The sequence below is a fragment of the Macaca thibetana genome, chromosome 1, assembly GCF_024542745.1.
Source record: "Macaca thibetana thibetana isolate TM-01 chromosome 1, ASM2454274v1, whole genome shotgun sequence".
Taxonomy (NCBI): domain Eukaryota; kingdom Metazoa; phylum Chordata; class Mammalia; order Primates; family Cercopithecidae; genus Macaca; species Macaca thibetana.
In genome coordinates this window covers 132,756,925-132,776,615 of record NC_065578.1, presented here as the reverse complement: position 1 = coordinate 132,776,615, position 19,691 = coordinate 132,756,925, and the positions used below count along the sequence as shown (strand labels likewise).

Here is a 19,691-nt window from a genome sequence, read left to right as displayed (position 1 = left end):
TTTCAGGTTTTTTTTTTTCTTTGAGATGGAGTCTCGCTCTGTCACCAGGCTGAAGTACAGTGGCGCAATCTCGGCTCACTGCAATCTCTGCCTCCTGGGATCAAGCGATTCTCCTGCCTCAGCCTCCTGAGTAGCTGGGATTACAGGCATGCGCCACCATCCCCAGCTAATTTTTGTATTTTTAGTAGAGACGGGGTTTCCTCATGTTGGCCAGGATGGTCTCGATCTCTTGATCTCGTAATCCACCTACCTCTGCCTCCCAAAGGGCTGGGATTACAGGCATGAGTCACTGTGCCCGGCTGGTTTTCAGAATTTATATTTATTTATTTAGTTAGTTTTTGAGACAGAGTTTTACTCTTGTTGTCCAGGCTGGAGTGCAATGGCATGATTTGGGCTCACTGCAACATTTGCCCCCCGGGTTCAAGTGATTCTCCTGTCTCAGCCTCCTGAGTGGTTGGGATTACAGGCACACGCCACCAGGCCCGGCTAATTTTGTACTTTTAGTAGAGATGGGGTATCTCCATGTTGGTCAGACTGGTCTTGACTCCCAACCTCAGGTGATCCACCCGCCTCGGCCTCCCAAAGTGCTGGGATTACAGATGTGAGCCACCGCGTCTGGTCTCAAATTTTAAGTCATATCATTTGAACTGTCAGGGAGGAAGAGTATAACAGGAGAGGACCCAGCATTTATTTCTGGGGCAATCATGGTTAGAACCTGGGACAACAGAAACCGGCTCAGAAAAGTTGATATGACAAAGACTTCAAGGAGCCAAAGGACCCAGACAGGCAGGGCCAGACAACAGACAGGAGGGGCCAGCTGGAACAAGCCTATGCTAAACAGAAGAGGATTTGCTGCTGTGACTGGAGACTGAGGGCAAGTGTGAGAATGCTCATACAGGACTGAAGAAAAGGCATCAGCTCTGCTTGTGTGGTGCTTCCCTTCTTCCCTCTTAAAAAATTTGCTAGACCCACTCTCCCCTGTCACTCTCACTCTTACTGGTCTCAGCTCCTACCTTATCCCTTCTACTCACCCACTGCTGTCCGTAGCTGTCCTCCAGGTCATTCAAGTATTTATCTTCCCAGTAGAGGCGGATGCCCAGCAGATCAACAGGCCTAAAACCATTCTCAGCCAGGATTACAAAGTAGGTAAAGAATCCAGCCAGAGCCTGGATCATCCCTGTGAATGACAGAGTTGCAGGACAGGGAAGCTTGGTTCAGAGAAGGGCCCCAAAAGGTAGGCCAGGGGAGGGCTGGGGGCTGGGACTTGCTTCTGGCTGGGCTGGTGTGTGTCTGAAGAGTAATGCGGAAGAGTCTTGCCATCAGCCACCTGAGCCTGTCATCTCTCATCTCTGTGGGACTTTCCTTCAAGCCCTGACATTTATTTCTAAACTCTGACCCAGAGTCAGCTTTGAATCATATAATCTTAAAACTAAAAAGGACTTTAGAGGCCACTGATTCCCTCTCCCAATTTGTTTTTTTTTTTTTTTTTTTTTTTTTTTTTGAGACAGTATCTTACTCTGTTCATCGCTCACCCTATTTTCTGAAATACCATTGCACTTGGAAACTCAAGAACAAAGACTTCTAATGACTCTCAAATGTCTGTCAAGGCTGACCCCAACACAAGTGATATCTATGTCTACAGCCTTATTTTTCACTACTTTATAAAGACTAACGGTTCTACCAACCTGGTTTATTCACTCTTCTCTAACTGTGCCATATGAAATTCCCCACTCCTTTGGTCTCCCACACCTGACCATACACTTACTAGTCTAAGCCCCATTTTCCCACACCAAGTTTAAGTCCTATTTCCTGCAAAAGGCTTCTCTGGCTATCCTCATAATGGTGAGCCTACTTGCTTTGTAATCCTGTAGCATGTTCTGTCTATACTCATTACTTGGCACTTGGAGATGCTACATGTTCTGTCTATACTCATTACTTGGCACTTGGAGATGCTATCATTTTATGTATGTTTGTTCCTTTTGTACTGGAGTCTAAGTCAAGGGCAGATCAGAGGTGAGTGGTTCTTTGTGTTTTCAGGGCCTAGAACAGTTTGTTGCTGAGAAAATATCTCCCTGACTTCCAAACTGACATGGCTCACGTTGCCAGGCAGGGGCAACCACTCCCCGCTCCCTCCACTCCTCATTCCTCTGGGCGCACCAATCTGTCCATAGGCCACGCCAATGAGACGGTGGTTCACCAGATTATCCGTCTTTGGGTTCCGTGGAAGCCTCTTCATGATGTCGCTTTCAGCTGACTCATAAGCCAAGGAGATGGCAGGGACCTGGAGGATGGAGGGTGGGGACGACAGGGGTCACAAAGTTCAGAAGGAAACTCAGCAGTAATTCGAGCTCTACCCCTCTGTCTTGACGCAGCCTCAATCCATCTCACAGGAGGTGCGAGAGCTGGGTCATAAGTGGGTTGTCATGAGTTTTAGTAAGGTAGCTCCAGGCAGAAAGAAGGGAGCTTAGGAGGCAGAATTCTGGGAATCTCTTGCTCACCAGCTTGGCCCTTACCATGTCAGTGCCGAGATCAATGCAGAGGATGGTTATGGTTCCCAGAGGCAGGGGTATACCGAGGATGATGAACATCAGGAAGGGGGTGATCTCAGGGATGTTGCTGGTCAGGGTGTACATGATGGATTTCTTCAGGTTGTCAAAGATCAGGCGGCCTGGGGAGGATGGTCAACCTTCTGTGAGAAGCCCTGGGAGAACACACCTCCCTCATACCAGCTCCAGGACAGACAGGCCACCTCAAAGAAGTGTCACAGTCCAGGAAAGGGTCTGGAAGTCCTAGACCTCTAGGGTCCCAGTATTGTTTCAAAATTGTGTGCCTTTTAATCGGAGCCATGCCGTCTGTGTACTCTTTGTTCTTAGATTCACCCTGGCTAACGTTATCTGATCTCTGAAAATTAGCAGGGTTGGGCCTGGTTAATCCTGCGATGTTTGAGAATGTCAGTATAAAAGCCTTTACAAGATTAAGGCTGAAATGGAAAGAGCCGGGGCTTGGGACAGGCTTGCGTTCAAATCCCATCTTCTGCCATAGCTAGCTGTGACCTTGGGCACCCTCACCTCTGTGAGTTTCATTCCTCCTGCCTTGCAAGATTGCTGCATCCATCTTGACTGCCTTTTCAAAGATCGAATCCCTCTCTGCACTCTCTGCTTGGTCTGTCCCATGACACTTATCTTCTTTTAACATACTATATAATTTACTTATTTGATTGTCTGTCATCCCCACTAGAAATTAAGTTACATGAGGGCAGGGATTTGTGTCTTTTGTTCTCCCTACTGTTGTATCCCCAGTATCAAGCATAGTGCCTCCCACATAATCAGTGTTCAAACGAACTTATCGAATTGAGTGGATATAAAATACCAAGCAAAGTGTCAGGATTATGCAAAGTTTCAATAAAATGGTAATCATTATTATGATGTGGATTGCTATATGTTTTAGTAAGATAGCTCCAGGCAGAAAGCAGGGAACCTGGAATGCAGAATTCTTGGGCTCTCCTGTTTGCCGGAGAGCATGCTCTTCACAATTCTCTGGGGCAGAGGGTGTGTAATTGGGCTCATGCAGTCAATTCATGGGTCAAGCTCCAGCTGATCCTGATGTGTCACCACTATTTAGGCAACAGGTCCCTAGAAGACCCTCCTAAAGATGGCAGCGCATGGAATAGTTCCAGGGGTGTGGCTACATCTTGGAACTTGCTGTGGGCCTACTTGAATTCCAGTGAGAGGACAATGAAGATATTATATTATACCAGAGTCCCAGTCTCCCTGATAGGAAAATAAAATGAATAAAGTGGACTTTTCTCTGCTCTCATCAAAAGGGGTTGCAGATAGTGATGTACCAGCTGATCTAATTTGCAAAATTTTGTCTTATAGTGATTTTCTTCCGAGCCCATACAGGCTCATGGAGGTTGGATGATGGGAAAACAGAAAGAGGGGATGTACACCAACCCCAACCTGAGTCCAAGGTTGAAGTCTCCACCCTGGGCACCCTGCCTCCTCACCCTCCTCCACCCCCGTGACGATGGAGGCAAAGTTGTCGTCCAGCAGGATCATGTCGGCTGCCTGCTTAGAGACGTCAGAGCCAGAGATGCCCATGGCAATGCCAATGTCAGCCTTCTTCAGCGCAGGGGAGTCGTTCACCCCGTCACCCGTCACGGCCACAATGGCTCCCTGAGGAAGTCCAGACAGAGGGAGTGAAACATTTATTGCATCAGATCCAGAACTAGTCCCAAAGATCAGTATGATTTCTGCATCCCTCGTTTTCTGATGTAATCATGCTTGATCTAGGGCTCCTGTTCTTCTCCCACTCCTCCCGAGATATTTAAACTTTCAGGGAGCCCCCAAACTGAAGGCCACCATGGAGGTTCCAGATGGGTACTCTCTGGAGTCTCCTCCAGCCCAGCCCATATGTTCCTCTGCTTGGTTTGGAACTGGGCTAAGCCACAGGAGTTCTGCCAGTTTCCTTGGGGCTCCTTTTCCTTCCTTACCAGCCTCTGACATCCCTCGACAATGATGAGCTTCTGCTGAGGGGAGGTCCGAGCAAACACAATCTCAGTGTGGTTCTGGAGGATCTGATCAAGCTGCTGTGACTCTAAGTCCTTTAGTTCTGTACCATGCACCACAATGGCTTTGGCAGCACTGAGGGAAAATAATTTCAAAAGGCTAGTTTTGGGTGTTGAGAATTCACCAGGGGTCTTGGTGCCAATCTTGACTATAGCTTCATTGCTTCTTCTTTCAACCTAGTCTCCTCACTTGTCCCTAGCTCTATATTGTCCCCAAATTAACACATCCTATTCCCTCCCCACACTTTTGTCAACCACTTCTCTCTTTACTTCTTTCTTCATCTTGCTTCCTACCTATTGAAGGAGACTCCAAGAACTTTAGTAAAGTGGCCTCTGGGTGGGGCAGGCTGGGGATGGAGGGAACATGGCAGATCTTGAGTTCTTTAGTGATCTCACCTGGCATCAACCTTGCTAATAGGGATCTTAAGCCGGGCAGCAACTTCCTCTGCCATCTCAGTGCCTTCTGAGATGATGCCCACACCCTTGGCAATGGCCTTAGCTGTAATGGGATGATCTCCTGTTACCATGATCACCTGGGTTGGGAAGGGGAGGGAAGAGGAGCAGAATCATCTTCAGAGCCTGGATCCTTCATCTTTCTCCTCTAAGAACTGACAGACCACTGCTTTTTTTCAACAAGGATTTTAGTTGCTCATTCCCAAGAACTTGTGGTGTAGACCAAAAACCATGCTACTGTGATTTCAACCCTCGGGAGTGGGTCAAGACCATGAGACCATAAAACAGGACAATTTGGGTCCTAGATTTACCAGGAATAAGCTAGAGATTTGACTATATTCAGAATTTCATTTAATTGCTCCAGAAGCTATTCTGCTTTCTTAAGTGCAAAGGCAGAAACACCTACACATAGAACAAGTGGTAATAAAGGAATGTCTGGAATAATCCATCTGCCTAGCAAAATTTCATCTAAGGCCCAGTGCATTGAAATTCTCACTCTACCTTTCTTCTTTCTGTGGCCTCACCCTGCCCCTTAGTTTCAGCTTGGTTTTGGATACCTGGTACCTAGTCCTGTCCCATTTCTACCCAAAGATGAATACCCAGGCTATGTGCTTTCATAGCATTCCATTCCTGTCATATTTCAGCACTTGCCACACTTCTCTGTATGGTGATTGCCTGTTTCTCTCTCTCCCGCACTAGACTGAGAGCTCTGCAAGGGTGGCTTCCTTGTAAAGTTTCCTGCCCTAGCACAATGCCTAGCACGTGGTAAGCCATCAACAAATAATTACTGAATGAAGGAATGGAGGAATGATCACTACCTGGAAATCACTGCTCAAGGTTCCCAAGTCCCTCCCAGCACACATGGCCCAGACTGACCCCAGACAAACTGCCAACAGTCACAGGTCTAACATAGAGCCAGTTCCAACAGAGAGCACCTAGTTCTCCTTAAATACCTCCAATCCCCCAAACCTAGGAGCCAGAATATACAGGTAATCCAGAATGTAAGGTATGAGCAGGGAAGGTGTCTATATCTAAGCTGTAAAGATGTGTATGAGTCTTAGAATTTGACCCAGGAAACATGGGACACAGAACATCTCAGAATTTGAAGAATTCTATTGCTGCCATTCCATGAAGTTCAAGGCCCAACCTGACCAAAGAGGATTTTCTACCTCTGGGTTTGTTCTGAAGCTGAACTTCACTCTCGGTTGGACCGATTTTTGGTTTCCAGTTTTTACACCTGGACATATACCTCTTAGGGCAGCTGTTCACACCCACTGAAGATCCTTCAGCTCTCAATATCTCGTTCTCACTATTGCCTGGTCCAGAGCCCCAGCCCTCCTAGCCTCACCCTTTTACCACCCATCTCGGCAGCACATTTACACGACGTCTTCTAGCACTTTGCTATTCCTAGTGTGGTCTGCAGACCAGCAGCAACAGCATCGCCTGGTAGCTTGTCAAAAATGCAGTCTCTCAGGTTTTCCTGGACCTTCTGAAGCCAGATGTGCATTTCAGAACGATCCCTGAGGGATCTGCACGCACGCTGGTCTGAGAAGCACTGTGCTGGACACTGGTTCTCAGACTTCTCTGCTCATTGGAAACTCCAGGAAAGTTTTTAAAAATACTGTTGCCAGGATCCTATCCTGAGAGTTTCTAATTAAATTAGTCTGGGGTGTGTCCCAGACATCCAATTTTTAAAGGCTCCCTGGTGATTCTAATGTTCAATACAAGTGGAATTCTAACTAGAGAGGAAACTTACTATTAAATAGAAATCAGAAGCCCAAGGAAACAGAAATCGGCTCAATTAAACTAAGATTATTGAGCACCTACTCTGTGCAAGGCCTTCTAGTAGATGTTCCAACTTGTGACAGGTGGGGGGCTCCTGGGCTGGCAAGTTATTTACCTTAATTCCTGCACTACGACACTTGCTCACAGCATCAGGCACGGCAGCTCGGGGAGGATCAATCATGGATATGAGGCCCACAAAACAAAGGTTATCCATGGGGAAATTTATTTCATCTGTATTAAACGGGAATCCCTTGGAGAAGCTGCTAGGCAGATTCAAGAAGCAGAAGCCTGGAGAGACACAGAGGGAGGGACCAGTATCATCCAGCACTCTACATTCCTGCCTGCTTACCCCAACATCCTTGATTTCTCACCCCACGGATAATAACCATTTTGATGCCATTCTTTAAAAAATTCTCCTACAGCTCCTCACCTAGCACACGTTCCCCAAGACCTCCCAGTTCTAAATAGGCCTTTTGGAAGGCTTCCTTCATTTCATCGTTCATTGGGTACTCTTGCCCATTCAGAAGAAAAGTAGAACAAAACTCCAAGATCCTCTCCGGAGCACCCTTCATCATCAGTACGTGGGTCTGGGAGCTGTCCTCCCGAAGGTGGATGGACATCTAGGGAGAGCAGAGGGAGCACTGATGGGACAGGAGGAGAGAACAAGGATCAGGGGCAAAAAGAAGGGGAAGATTTCAAAAGTAAAAAGACAGACAACGTGTTTCATACTCCCATTTCTTTTGTTCCCTCCCCTCCCCAGTCACATCTCGCCCAGGTTGAGCCCAGCCCCTCCTCCTTTTTCCAGGAAACTGCAGCCTGGTATTATTTGCACAGGAATCTCTATTATCTTCTCAGCCGGAAGCTCCCTGGGGGCAGGACCAGGCACTCTCACTTTCCCCCTGCATCCTTCCTTGCCAACTGGATGGCGAGAGAGCAGAAATAGTGGGACTGGCAAAGAAAGAAAGCAGAGTAGACAGGAAAGAAAAAGAGTCTGAAGGCCAGGCGTAGTGGCTCATGCCTGTAATCCCAGCACTTTGGGAGGCTGAGGCGGGTGGATTGCTTGAGGTCAGGCATTCAAGACTAGCCTGGCCAGCATGGCAAAGCCCCGTCTCTACTAAAAATACAAAAATTAGCTGGGCATGGTGGTATGTGCCTGTAATCCCAGCCACTTGGGAGGCTGAGGCAGGAGAATCGCTGGAACCCTGGAGGCAGAGGTTGCAGTGAGCCAAGATTGCACTATTGCACTCCAGCCTAGGTGACAGAGCCAGGCTCTACCTCAAAAAAAAAAAAAAAGTCCAAAGACCTATGTTCTGGGGCCAGCAAGAATGCATTATGGCCTCAGATCAGTTCATTTAACCTTGCAAAATCTTAGTTCCTTCGACGAAACATAAAAGTGTCTGCCTGGCCTCCTTCCTGGGGTTTTTTGTTGTGTTTCGTTTTTATGTTTGAAGACGGAGTCTTACTCTGTCACCCAGGCTGGAGTGCAGTGGTGTGATCTCAGCTCACAGCAACCTCTGCCTCTGGGTTCAAGTGATTCTCCTGCTTCAGCCTCCTGAGTAGCTGGGAGTACAGGCACCGCCACTATGCTGGGCTGATTTTTTTGCATTTTTAGCAGAGATGGGGGTTTCACCACGTTGGTCAGGCTGGTCTTGAACTCCTGACCTCAGGTGATCTGCCCACATTGGCCTCCCAAACTGCTGGGATTACAGGCATGAACCACCACACGTGGCCCTTCACTGGGTTTTTATAAGAGATAGTGTAGAAAATACTTTGACAACTGTGAAGTACAATCCAAAAATAAGTTAGTCATTCTAGTGCCTGGGCCTCTGTCTCCTAAAAGCATGAGAAGTCTCCTGAGAGGGGCTAGCTAGTGTGGCTGGGCATGGGGATCCTTGTGGCTGTGGTGAGGGAGGGAAAGGGCACATTCATGAAATGAACCCGAGGGGACAACCCACAGCAAGGAGAGAGAAATGTGGGTTTTGCATTTCCTCTTGATCTCTGATGTATGAAAAGGAGCTCTCCATGGGGTTCCTCTTGTGATGGACAGGAAATGCCCGCTAGGTCGCCTGTTGAGAACAAAATCGACGCATTGAAAGGAACAGTGGGAGTGCAGAGGAGGCCAGACTGTACTGCCCACAGTACAGTAAGCGGGGTGGGAAACCAGTGCACAAAACGTGGTTACAACTGTTCTGTTAGTTTGTTCAGTTACATTCAAAATATGCTTAAGCAATTAAGAGGAAGAACCGTAACTCACTTAAGCAGAAAGCTGGAAAAGGTTTAAAGAGCTCAGTTTTCTTAGTGCTCAGTAAAATGTGTTGAATAAGTGAAGGGCCCAGGAGGTGAAGGCAAGACCTATTAGTAATTTGGTCACGGAAGAAAATCACATGTTGATAGAAAATTACAAATAAAAGAGATGGAGGGAAAAGTCTGGAAATGCTGGAACAGAGCATCTTCTTCGTTTCCTTTTTATCTCAGAGGGAAACAGACCAAGCTCTGCAAACCACCAGCAGTCTGAGATGTCTCTTGCAAAGACTGGAGTCTCCACCGTTAGGGCAAGCTAAGGAAGGCACAAACTGAGGGCCTCCCAGAGCAAGTGCCTGCCAGAGCTTGGTGGCCAGTGGGACAGTCTGTCACACTTGGTGAACCACTGAGGACAAGTCTGCCATTTGAGCCACATGTTCAGTAGCTCAGAAGAAGCACCAACATAGTCATTTGGGAGAAAGTCCCTATTTGTTGGATGCGCCAACATATGTTGTGAATATTTTTTGCTTTTATTTTGAATCACATGGAAGGAGAGGTACCTAATTCTTTCCAGTTAGAGGCTATGCTGCCGTCAAAGGCCCTGCCAAGCCACAGAATTCCTGTCTGACTAGTGAGGCCACTAAACATCAGAAAAAGATGGGAATAAGTTTGCCATTTGGGCCTAAAAGACCTATTTTGTTACACTGACTAAAAACCAGTTGACACAGAAAAGGCTAGATCTATTTAACCCTTACTTGCTCAGTGTTCAGTGTAAAACTATGAGTAATTCAGTTTAAAAAAATTTATATAGAGGCCAGGCACGGTGGATCACACGTGTAATCCTAGCACTTTGGGAGGCTGTGGCGGCTGGATACCTGAGGTCAGGAGTTCGAGACCAGCATAGCCAACATGATAAAATCTCATCTCTACTAAAAATATAAAAAATTAGCTGGGCGTGGTGGCACATGCCTGTAATCCCAGCTACCCGGAGGCTGAGGCAGAAGAATCGCTTGAACCTGGGAGATGGAGGTTGCAGTGAGCCAAGATCGCGCCATTGCACTCCAGCCTGGGCAACAAGAGCGAAACTCTATCTAAAAAAAAAAAAAAAAGAAAAAAGAAAAAAAAGATACCAGCTGACTTGGGAGTCTCGTTGTCATTTTCTCTGACACGTTTTCCCAACACCTGAATGTCTGGCCTTTTCAGTAATGCATGGAGTCGAAGAATCTACTTCCCTAAGCAAATCTTGATTGCCCTGTGGAACTCAGTTCGTGCCTGGCAAAGCTCCAGTTCTGATAATGCCACTGTTCCCGCATCCTACCATAACCCTCTCTTCAGTCTGCCCAGATTCTACTTGGGAGAGAAAGACTCTCTTTCCGGTCCCTCCACAGTCTCTCACTCAGCACTTCCCCTGCTCTCGTCCACTCCTCCCTGGAGAGTGGACCAAAATGTTCCTGGGAAATGAAAAACTTCACGCACATGAACACATGTAATTAGTTAAGGTTACATAGAAGTAGGGGAGGCCCTAATCTAATATGATTTGCATTCTTATCAGAAAAGAAGATACAAGACACACAAGGGAGAGGGTCAGGTGCCAACAGAGGCAGAGACCCCTGATCGCCTACCCACTGACAGCCACTAGAACTGCAAGTCAAGTGTGGGGTGAAAGGAAATACTTGATGGCTAACGAAATAAAGTGTCTTGCAAATGCAACCTAATTCTGCAGTGGCAAATCTCCTAGTAGACACAGAGGGGCCCCCTAACAGCTGCATGTGACTCCAACATGACTTTCATCAACCAGCTTCTGCTATCTACAGGCATTTCAGAGAGCATTTTATGACTCGCTTTTTCCCCAAGTGGCACAGCTCAGAGCTCTGCATAGGACTGACTGATGCCTCTTCCTTTATCACCTGTTTCACCTCTCTTTACCTGTTTGTCAGGTTCTCTTGATGTGAGTCTTCTGTTAATTGGGATGCAGGTTCTACTGAGCTCCTCCATTGCTCAGAGGTGAAGTTGAAGGCAGAGGCAAAGCTCCCCTTGCTCCAGTGATGAGCCCATCCCCCACCAGCATTCTCCTACCTTTGTGGGTTCTGTACCTGGTACTTGTTGGTGGAATTAAAGGGAATCTCTGCCACCTTGGGGTTTTTCTCTCTCATCTCCGCCACAGAGCTGTAAGACTGCTCGACGAACTTGAGGAGGGCTGACTCAGAAGCATCACCCGTTGTGGCTCTCTGCCAGGATGGGGTTTGTATAGTAAGCCCCAGGGGCATGCCACCTGGGCATGAGGCATACCTGTGGCAACATGGAGAGCGGACAAATGGGGGAGGGCGGGTACCTGGGGTGAAATTACTGAGCTCCAGGAGAGGATTTTTTGGGAGAGGGCAGGTTATGTCCTGGACACTGAGGTACCCTCTTCCCCTTTGGGCCTGACACCTGAGCAATGGGCAGAATCTCCTGATTGGCCTTAAAGTCAGCCCGGTTGCAGAGGCCAGCGATTTGGGCCAGGATAAACCAGGTATCAGAGCTCTTGGCAAATGTTTTTCCTAGGGAGAAAGAAAAGAAGAACTGTGAGCAGGGAATGAGAATTTTAAGCAAGCAGTTATTCACATCCTCTTTGGCACCCAGATACTTCACAGGAGCAGTGTTTCTTTCCTTCACACCTCCCTCTTCTTCACTCTACTTTCAGGCTCCCTCCTCTCTGTCTGGACTCACCATTCTCTCTCAGCTCACTCATCACATCCCCCAAATCCCTCCACTCTTCTTCCACCAATACCACTAGTCACCAGTCTGTTCTTCGGTGGTGTCAGCCTCATACACGGTCATATCAAACCACATGTGGGCGACGGTCATGCGGTTCTGGGTGAGGGTGCCCGTCTTGTCTGAGCAGATGGTGGATGTGGAGCCCAGCGTCTCCACCGCCTCCAGGTTCTTCACCAGGCAGTTCTTCCGTGCCATACGCTTGGCTGTGAGGGTCAGGCACACCTAAAGCCAAGAAGAGAGGAGAGAATACACACAGGAGATGGAATACTCACGCCACTTTGCATTGTGGACGTTTGATCATTTTTAATGCTATTTTAATTTTTTGTACTTATTTCCCTTTTGTTCCCACCTACTCTTTAAACATTTCATTTCTGGCTGTGGTAAAGGAATTAAGAAAGTGATTGTGGTTTGTGCTTTATGGTAAGAGTTTCAAAAAATAGTGCATTTTTAAAAAAATGTCTTTTTCTGTTTTTGTTTTTGAGACAGAGTCTCGCTCTGTGTTGCCCAGACTGGAGTGCAGAGTGATCTCGGCTAACTGCAACCTCCATCTCCCAGGTTAAAGCGATTCTTCTGCCTCAGCCTCCCGAGTAACTGGAACTACAGACATGCACCACCATGTCCAGTTAATTTTTGTATTTTTAGTAGAGACAGGGTTTCACCAGGTTGGCCAGGCTGGTCTCGAACTCCTGGGCTCAAGTGATCTGCGCGCCTTGGCCTCTCAAAGTGCTGGGATTACAGATGTGAGCCACTGTGTCTGGCCAAAAAAGAGCGTATTTCTTTACTAGGGTATCATAGACAAGGATCCTCTTTATTCCCTCCTGGAATATTCCTCTCCCTCAGGATCCTTGCATCTTTTCTATTCAGCAATATCTTTTTCATTCAAGTTTAGGCCCCACCTCTTTAAGTCCAATCTTTCCAGGGACCACATAGATAGCTAATCTTTTATGATGGTATAAGATGCTAGGTGATGGTATAAGAGGGGGTGTTGGACCAATAGTTTAAACAAAGAATGTGGAGGAGATAACAATAATATCACAGCATTGAAAAGGACTTGAAAAATCATTTAAATGAAAAGACTTTTGTTGATCGTGAAGGCAATGTAAGTCAAGTGTGAGGCAAGATTGTTTTAAAAGCTAATGAATTCTTAGGCTGTGGTTATGTTAAGTATGGACTTCTAATAATAGGATTAGGGGTTATAATTTATTTACATAATATCACTAGACCCTACATTTTTGTGCTAGTCCAAACACACCCCAAGTATTATTCTCATTTCTCTTTTAAGAATATTGACAAACTAGAGTCATCAAGACAGGTGGCCTACAGACCATGTCATAGGAAGAATGGCTAAGGGAAGAGGGATTATTTCACCTGTTACCACAAGAGTTTGAGGGGACATAATGGCTACCATCAAAAATCTAAAGGGCTAGTCTGTAGAAGGGAAAGAATTGACTTATTTTGTTTCTTCAGCTGGGAAACTTAGGACAAACAGGGATTTATAGTTCTGCTTAACACAATGAAATTTAAATAGAGCAAGCCAAAAATGAAATGAATTGAGACAGAAAGGGGTGGACTAGAAATAATAATCATCTCCCATGGGTTTTATAGAGGATATTCAGCATTGGTTGAAAGGTTGAATTTATATGATCTTTGAAGTCCTTTCCTGTAAGATTCTATAATTCTAAATTAATCTTCCTCTATAAACTGATGAATAAATTAAGGTCTGGAGATGTTAAGTGATTTAGCCAATACTAGAACTCACTCTCAGTGACTGATAATCCAATGCATTTTCCATTGAAACTTGCTTCCTCTCTCATTGAGGAAAGAGAAGGCACCAAAATATATGGGCAGAAGGAGTCAGTGTAATATTGAGAACTAAATTATTCCTGATACCTAGGTACATATCAGGAAGACTCTGCACTTGAGAGGTTCGATGACAAAAGAGATGCTAGTGATCCCTTTTCCCTGGGGTGATTTGTCTGCCCTGAGGCCATTTTCCTCCCTGTCTACTCACAGTGACCGTGGCCAACAGCCCCTCAGGCACATTGGCCACAATGATGCCAATGAGAAAAATGATAGCCTCCAGCCAGCCATAGCCCAAGAGAAGTGACAGCACAAAAAAAGTGACACCAAGGAAGACGGCCACCATAGTGATCAGATGGATGAAGTGTTGGATCTCAGCAGCAATAGGTGTCTGGCCAACTGCCAGGCCTGACGTCAGGGAGGCAATTCTGCCCATCACTGTGGAGTCACCCGTAGCAATCACAATACCCCGGGCGGTTCCTGTGGATGAAGCAGGAGAGGGCAATGTGATGTTGTGATAAGAAGTATAGATATTGGTCTCTGCCCCCACTTCCTGATATAGAACTTCTAAAACCCTTGAAGATAGGGGTGCTAGGAGAATCTTTTGTTCTAATATTTGGTCTCTGACCCAGTTCTGGACACAGATCTCCTAAGACCTTTGTAATTTCTTGAATGATAGGAGCGTCTAGACGTAGAACTCTTAAATGCCTTGGAGTTTCCTGAGTGATAGGAGTATCTTTGTTCTAATGAGGTGACTCTTTGTGGCTTCTTGGATAGCCACAGGATGGGGCTGGTCACCAGGGCAGATAACCATGTGATTAGAGAGTTGGAACTTGCAGTTCATGGCCTGACCTCTTTGGAGGGGAGGAGGGATGAAGGTTGAGTTGATCACCAATGGCCAATAATGTAATCGATTATACCTATGTAATGAAACATCCATTAAAAACCCCACAGGACTGGGTTTGGAAAACGTCTACATGTGTGACCATGTGGAGGGTTACTGGAGAGCAGCCTGGACAGGATGTGGCACGGATGCTCCTCCATGCCCCTTCCCACGTGCCTTGCACTATGCATCTCTTCCATATGACTGTTCATCTGTACTTGTAATATCCTTTATAATAATGGGTAAACCTAAGTAAAGTGTTTCCCTGAGTTCTGTGAGCCATTCTAGCAAATTAATCAAACCTGAGGAGGGAGTCGTGGGAACCCCAATTTACAGCCAGGCCAGAACCTAGGACTTGCGATTGGTGTCTAGAGTTAAGGACTGTCTTGTGGGGCTGAGCCCTAACGTGTGGGATCTGATGCTATCTCCAGGTGGATTGTGTCAGAACTGAATTGAATTATAGGACACCCAATCATCGTCCTTTGGAGAACTGGTTGTTGGTGGGAAGAACTGTCTACATGTTGGACACAAAAGTGTCCTGTGTTCAGTGTGAGTGTAGGAAAAAAAAAAAAGCTGTTTCTTTTTTTTTCCATCAGAGATGGTCACCCAAGACATGCCAAGTCTGAATTGAGGAAGCTGTTTGGTTTGGTTCCTACAAAGAGGAAGCTGTTAATGGTCAAAAACGAAGTGGAGACTCAAGGCCCTCTGAGAGGTCATTATGTTCTACTCTCCTCATATTTAGTTTATACAAATAAAGGTCTTCTAGTCTGAAAAATCTCTGAAGAGGTCTCACAGTTCTCCCGAAACACCCAATTTTATTGCCTAATTGCCTTCACTGTCAAGAAGGCCTTTATTATACTTAATCTGAGTATCTTCTATTGCCTATATAGTTCTTATATTTTCCTCAGCAGCTAAGGAGTTTCTAGATCCCAGGAATAGTGGTGACCCTTCTGGTGGAGCCCTATGTTCCAACATCCCCTTATCCCCTAACCCAGTGGTTCTCAACTGGAGGCAATACCTACCCACCAACCCCCTTCCCCGGGGACATTTGGCAATGCTTGGAAACATTTTTGGTTGCCACAACTGGGGTGGGAGAAGGCTGCTACTGGCATGCGGTAGGTAGAGGCCAGGGATGCTACTAAACATCCTGCCATGCACAGGACAGCCCTCCTGTCCCGCACAACAAAGAATTATCCAGCTCCAAATGTGAGTGGTTGAGAAATCCTGCTCTAACCTGCACCCCCTCCCTGCTTTGCTGGCTGGAGCCAGTCTGACCTCTGCTGGGTAGCATGGGCCATAACAGCTGGGCTTCTGTGCTTATGAGGTCCCTCTTTCCTCTCCACCAGCACCGCCCCAGTCAGAAGGGCAGCTTGGACGTCATGTTTGGCTTTACACACACATGATGCAGGCTACTCACCTTGAAATGAGGGGCACGACAAAAATTTTTTCTTAAAGTAATTCTTCCTGCTTTACCATAATGACTGAAATTTCTACCATTAAAACCAGAGTCAGAATCACTCAGACAGGCAGCATATCACCGAAACTGCATTTATTTTAAAAGCAGAAAGACTCAGGGCTGGAAGTTCAGCTTTCTAAATTACTAGCTCTTTTCAATGGGGCAAATTACTTAAACTCTGAGAGTCAGGCTTCCTCATCTTTAAAATGGAATGAAAGCACTTACTAAACTATTTTTAAGAGTCCAGAAGAAGGTTAGGCACATCATAGGCACTCGAAAATTAGTTTCTTTCTTCTCATCATTTAGATGAACTTAGGGATTCCAGTAGCACCAACATAGAATCATGCTTGTGACTTAGTAGGGGCAGCTCTAATCTGGGAGTGCCCATGAACATTGTTGCCCGTGGTGGTCTCCATTTTCTAAGGTTGTCTTTAGCTGTATGAGTCTGAGAGCAGGGTACTACTCAAGGAGCAGACAGGTCAGGTCAGTGTTTATGTGGAAGAGGAATCCTGAAAAGGTTCCCAGGCCGAGGCATTCTATAGATGGGCTTCAAACTGGTTGCCAAGGGCATATATTTGGTCCTGTGGAATGAAGATGCTGAAATACTTGAGAGATGCTGAGGAGTTTTCTATTTTGGGTTGGGTGGGGGAGGGTGGGTAGAGTATGGTGTCACCTACATATATTTTGTGTCATGGTTTAGTCTAGTTCTTCCGTTTTATTCCTTCTGCTATGGTTTCCTCACAATTGGAGAAACGGGATTTAATAATGAATCTCAGTGTGTCTAGAGAAGGGGATGGGTTGATGTCAACCTCAGGGAAGGCTGAGAAAGCCAAGCATCCGGCACCCCAGGCCAGACTATATACACCTATATACAGACTATATACACCTTCCATATATTGCCAGAGAAATAGCCTGGGCTCCCTTGAAGATGCATGAGAGTTGCTGAGAAATTCCTCAACTGAAAGTCCTTTGGCCCAGCTCCTTCAACCTAGCTCCACCTTCTTCGCCACATCTTGGGTTTTGTTAGTCTCCTACAAAACCATTTTCTATCTAAACAGACCCTTGCTTCCCAGTCGAAATGCCACCACCCACTTTCCTCCATACGCTTTATCTGAACGTGTACTTAGTTGATGAAAACCCTCCTTTGTAAGGATAAATTTGGGCTAATTTTTTCCTAAAATCTAATAGTAGATATCTAGTGTTTTGGGGGAAAGCTTGCTAACTTGCTTCTGTCCAATCAATTTTAAAACACTTTTAATATATGTATATTATTTTCTAGTTGGATTCTTTCTCATAGTCTATTCTGTCTTAACATGACTCTTCTTCTTAAAGGTATTTTCAAATTAAATAGTAATCTTTCAGTACAGAGTAGGGACTGTGGAAGAAGCATGAGCTATGGAGACAGACCTACATTAGAATCCCTGACCCGCCTCCTTTCTATTGAGCTGTACTCTTGGATATGGTGCTTAATTTCTTTGAACCTTAGTCTGCCATGTGTAAAACAGGGATAATATCTGGTATTGTGCACATTGTGGGAATTAGAGATAATATTTATAACATTTAACAAATACTATGCATTCAATTAAAAAATAACTATTTCTAGGCTGGGCATGGTGGCTCATGCCTGTAATCTCAGCACTTTGGGAGGCCAAGGCAGGCAGATCACTTGAGGTCAGGAGTTCGAGACCAGCCTGGCCAACATGGTGAAACCCCATCTCTACTAAAAATACAAAAAATAGCTGGGCATGGTGGTGGGCACCTGTAATCCCAGCTACTTAGAAGGCTGAGGCAGAATAATTGCTTGAACCTGGGAGGTAGAGGTTGCAGTGAGCTGAGATCACACCACTGCATTCCAGCCTGGGCGACAGAGAGACTCCGTCTCAAAAAAACACAAAACAAACAAAAGAACTATTTTTAGATAACTAAACATTTGTTCTTAAGCATGAATAATGGTTTTCAAGTGTGCTCCATGGAATCTTCAGGCCTCCTTAAGGGAAAAGGGCAAAGGAGAAATTGACAGAATGATGTTCAGTCCCTTTTTATGACCACTTTGCCAGAACTGTCTCCCAGTTCAAGGATTCCTAGATTCTAGGAACAAAGCGAAAGTTTAAGTGGTAAAGTCTAAGTGGCACCTCTGGTAATTCAAGTTTCCAATGCCAGTATCTTCTCTTGGATAGGGGAATAGTTAGAAGTTAGGGTTTACCTTAGGAGAAGAATGACTTAGCAGGGCTGAACAATTTTCCTCCCTTCTGTGCCATTTTCAGCTTATAGAGCATAGTCCATTTACAAGCCAAAATAATAGCTAATAATTGTAGGTCACTTACAATGTATTAGGCTTTGTGCTGGGTATTTTACATATATTATCTCAATTCACACAAAAATCTATGGAGTAACGACTTTTACTGTCATCATTGTGCAAATGTGGAAATGATGGCCTTGACCTTTCACCAGAGGTCATACAGCTCATGAGTGATGGAGAAGCTTGACTGTTACTGGCTCTTACCTACCCCGCTACCTTTAGAAGACAGTTATTAAAATCTTTATGTTTTGGTGTCTGCTTTTGAATCTATGCTACTTATGGTTTGATATTCACCTTCCACACAGTTGGTAGAAAAGAAGCAGATGTTTCGGGTCTCCAGAGGGTTCTCATGGGTGAAGTCAGGGGAGCGTGTCTGGGGTTCTGACTCCCCAGTCAAGGATGAGTTGTCCACCTGGGATGGGAGAGGGGATGGGTTGTAAGGTGAGCATAGGAAAAAAGGCAGATTTATTTACAAAGATAGCATGTCTTCATCTGGTGACCAACGTCATCATTGACAGACAGAGAGAAACACATTTACACAACGTCTATTGTCTCTAACATCAAATCTGCACTTGTAACTTCTCAAGATTCTGAGTAATAAGCTTATACTTTCTCTAACAGCACAGGTGTCTACCTTGCCATGAGATCATGCTTGGGTGCCTCACATAGCTTTCTGCATCCCCTTACCTTACATCCTTGTGCAGAGATAAGCCGGAGGTCAGCAGGGACTCGGTCTCCACCCTTGATTTCCACCAGGTCCCCCAATACCACCTCTTGTACATTAATTTGCATTTTCTCTCCTTCTCGAATTACCAGAGCTTGCTGTGGGAGGATAGTGCAGGATCATTTCCAAAACTGTTGGCTTCCCCCATCCCGCTCTTAGCCTAAAACCTCCTGTTACTGGTCTCCTTCCTCCTTACTCCCGTTTCTTACTATCACTCACCACATCATTCTTGAAGGTGTCTTTGGTAGATTGCAAATTCCCATGATGCTGTTTGCAGGGCCCTTTGCAATGTGACTTTGACGCTCTTCCCGTTAAGAGGTGGAGTCTATCTCTCTACCCCTAAACCTGGGCTTGGCCATGTGACTTGCTTTGGCCCATAGAATGAATGTGATGGAAAGAAGAGTTTAAAAAGTGCTTTCAGGCTGGGACTGGTGGCTCACACCTATAATCCTAGCACATTGGGAGGCCAAGGTAGGAGGACTGCTTGAACCCAGGAGTTTAAGACCAGACTGGGCAATATAGTGAGACCTTGTCTCTACAAAAAATGAAAAAAAATTAGGCAAGTGTGGTGGCATGCACCTGTAGTCCCAGCTGTTTGGGAGGCTAAAGTTGGAGGATCGCTTGAGCCCGGAAGGTTAAGGCTGCAGTGAGCCATGATCATGTCACTACACTTCAGTCTGAGAAGTGAGACCTTGTCTCAAAAAATAAAAAGAAAAGTGCTTTCAT

The 19,691-nt window shown here is 45.8% G+C and overlaps 3 protein-coding genes across 3 annotated transcripts in view; 1 reads left to right on the top strand and 2 right to left on the bottom strand.

Annotated features, from left to right (window-relative positions):
- Positions 1 to 19,691, top strand: part of TAGLN2 (transgelin 2) — a 297,175-nt gene that overhangs the window by 29,821 nt on the left and 247,663 nt on the right. The window lies entirely within an intron of this gene.
- Positions 1 to 19,691, bottom strand: part of ATP1A4 (ATPase Na+/K+ transporting subunit alpha 4) — a 35,105-nt gene that overhangs the window by 8,488 nt on the left and 6,926 nt on the right. The window contains exons 5-18 of the mRNA XM_050757429.1: positions 18,929 to 19,063; positions 18,536 to 18,653; positions 13,815 to 14,083; positions 11,827 to 12,025; positions 11,477 to 11,586; positions 11,140 to 11,274; positions 7,236 to 7,425; positions 6,921 to 7,093; positions 4,964 to 5,100; positions 4,493 to 4,643; positions 4,007 to 4,175; positions 2,514 to 2,668; positions 2,158 to 2,281; positions 1,032 to 1,177 (exon numbers count right to left, since the gene is read on the bottom strand). Of these exons, the coding sequence (XP_050613386.1) occupies positions 1,032 to 1,177; positions 2,158 to 2,281; positions 2,514 to 2,668; positions 4,007 to 4,175; positions 4,493 to 4,643; positions 4,964 to 5,100; positions 6,921 to 7,093; positions 7,236 to 7,425; positions 11,140 to 11,274; positions 11,477 to 11,586; positions 11,827 to 12,025; positions 13,815 to 14,083; positions 18,536 to 18,653; positions 18,929 to 19,063 (2,211 nt within the window). The remainder of the gene's footprint in view (positions 1 to 1,031; positions 1,178 to 2,157; positions 2,282 to 2,513; positions 2,669 to 4,006; positions 4,176 to 4,492; positions 4,644 to 4,963; positions 5,101 to 6,920; positions 7,094 to 7,235; positions 7,426 to 11,139; positions 11,275 to 11,476; positions 11,587 to 11,826; positions 12,026 to 13,814; positions 14,084 to 18,535; positions 18,654 to 18,928; positions 19,064 to 19,691) is intronic.
- Positions 1 to 19,691, bottom strand: part of PEA15 (proliferation and apoptosis adaptor protein 15) — a 62,785-nt gene that overhangs the window by 36,182 nt on the left and 6,912 nt on the right. The window lies entirely within an intron of this gene.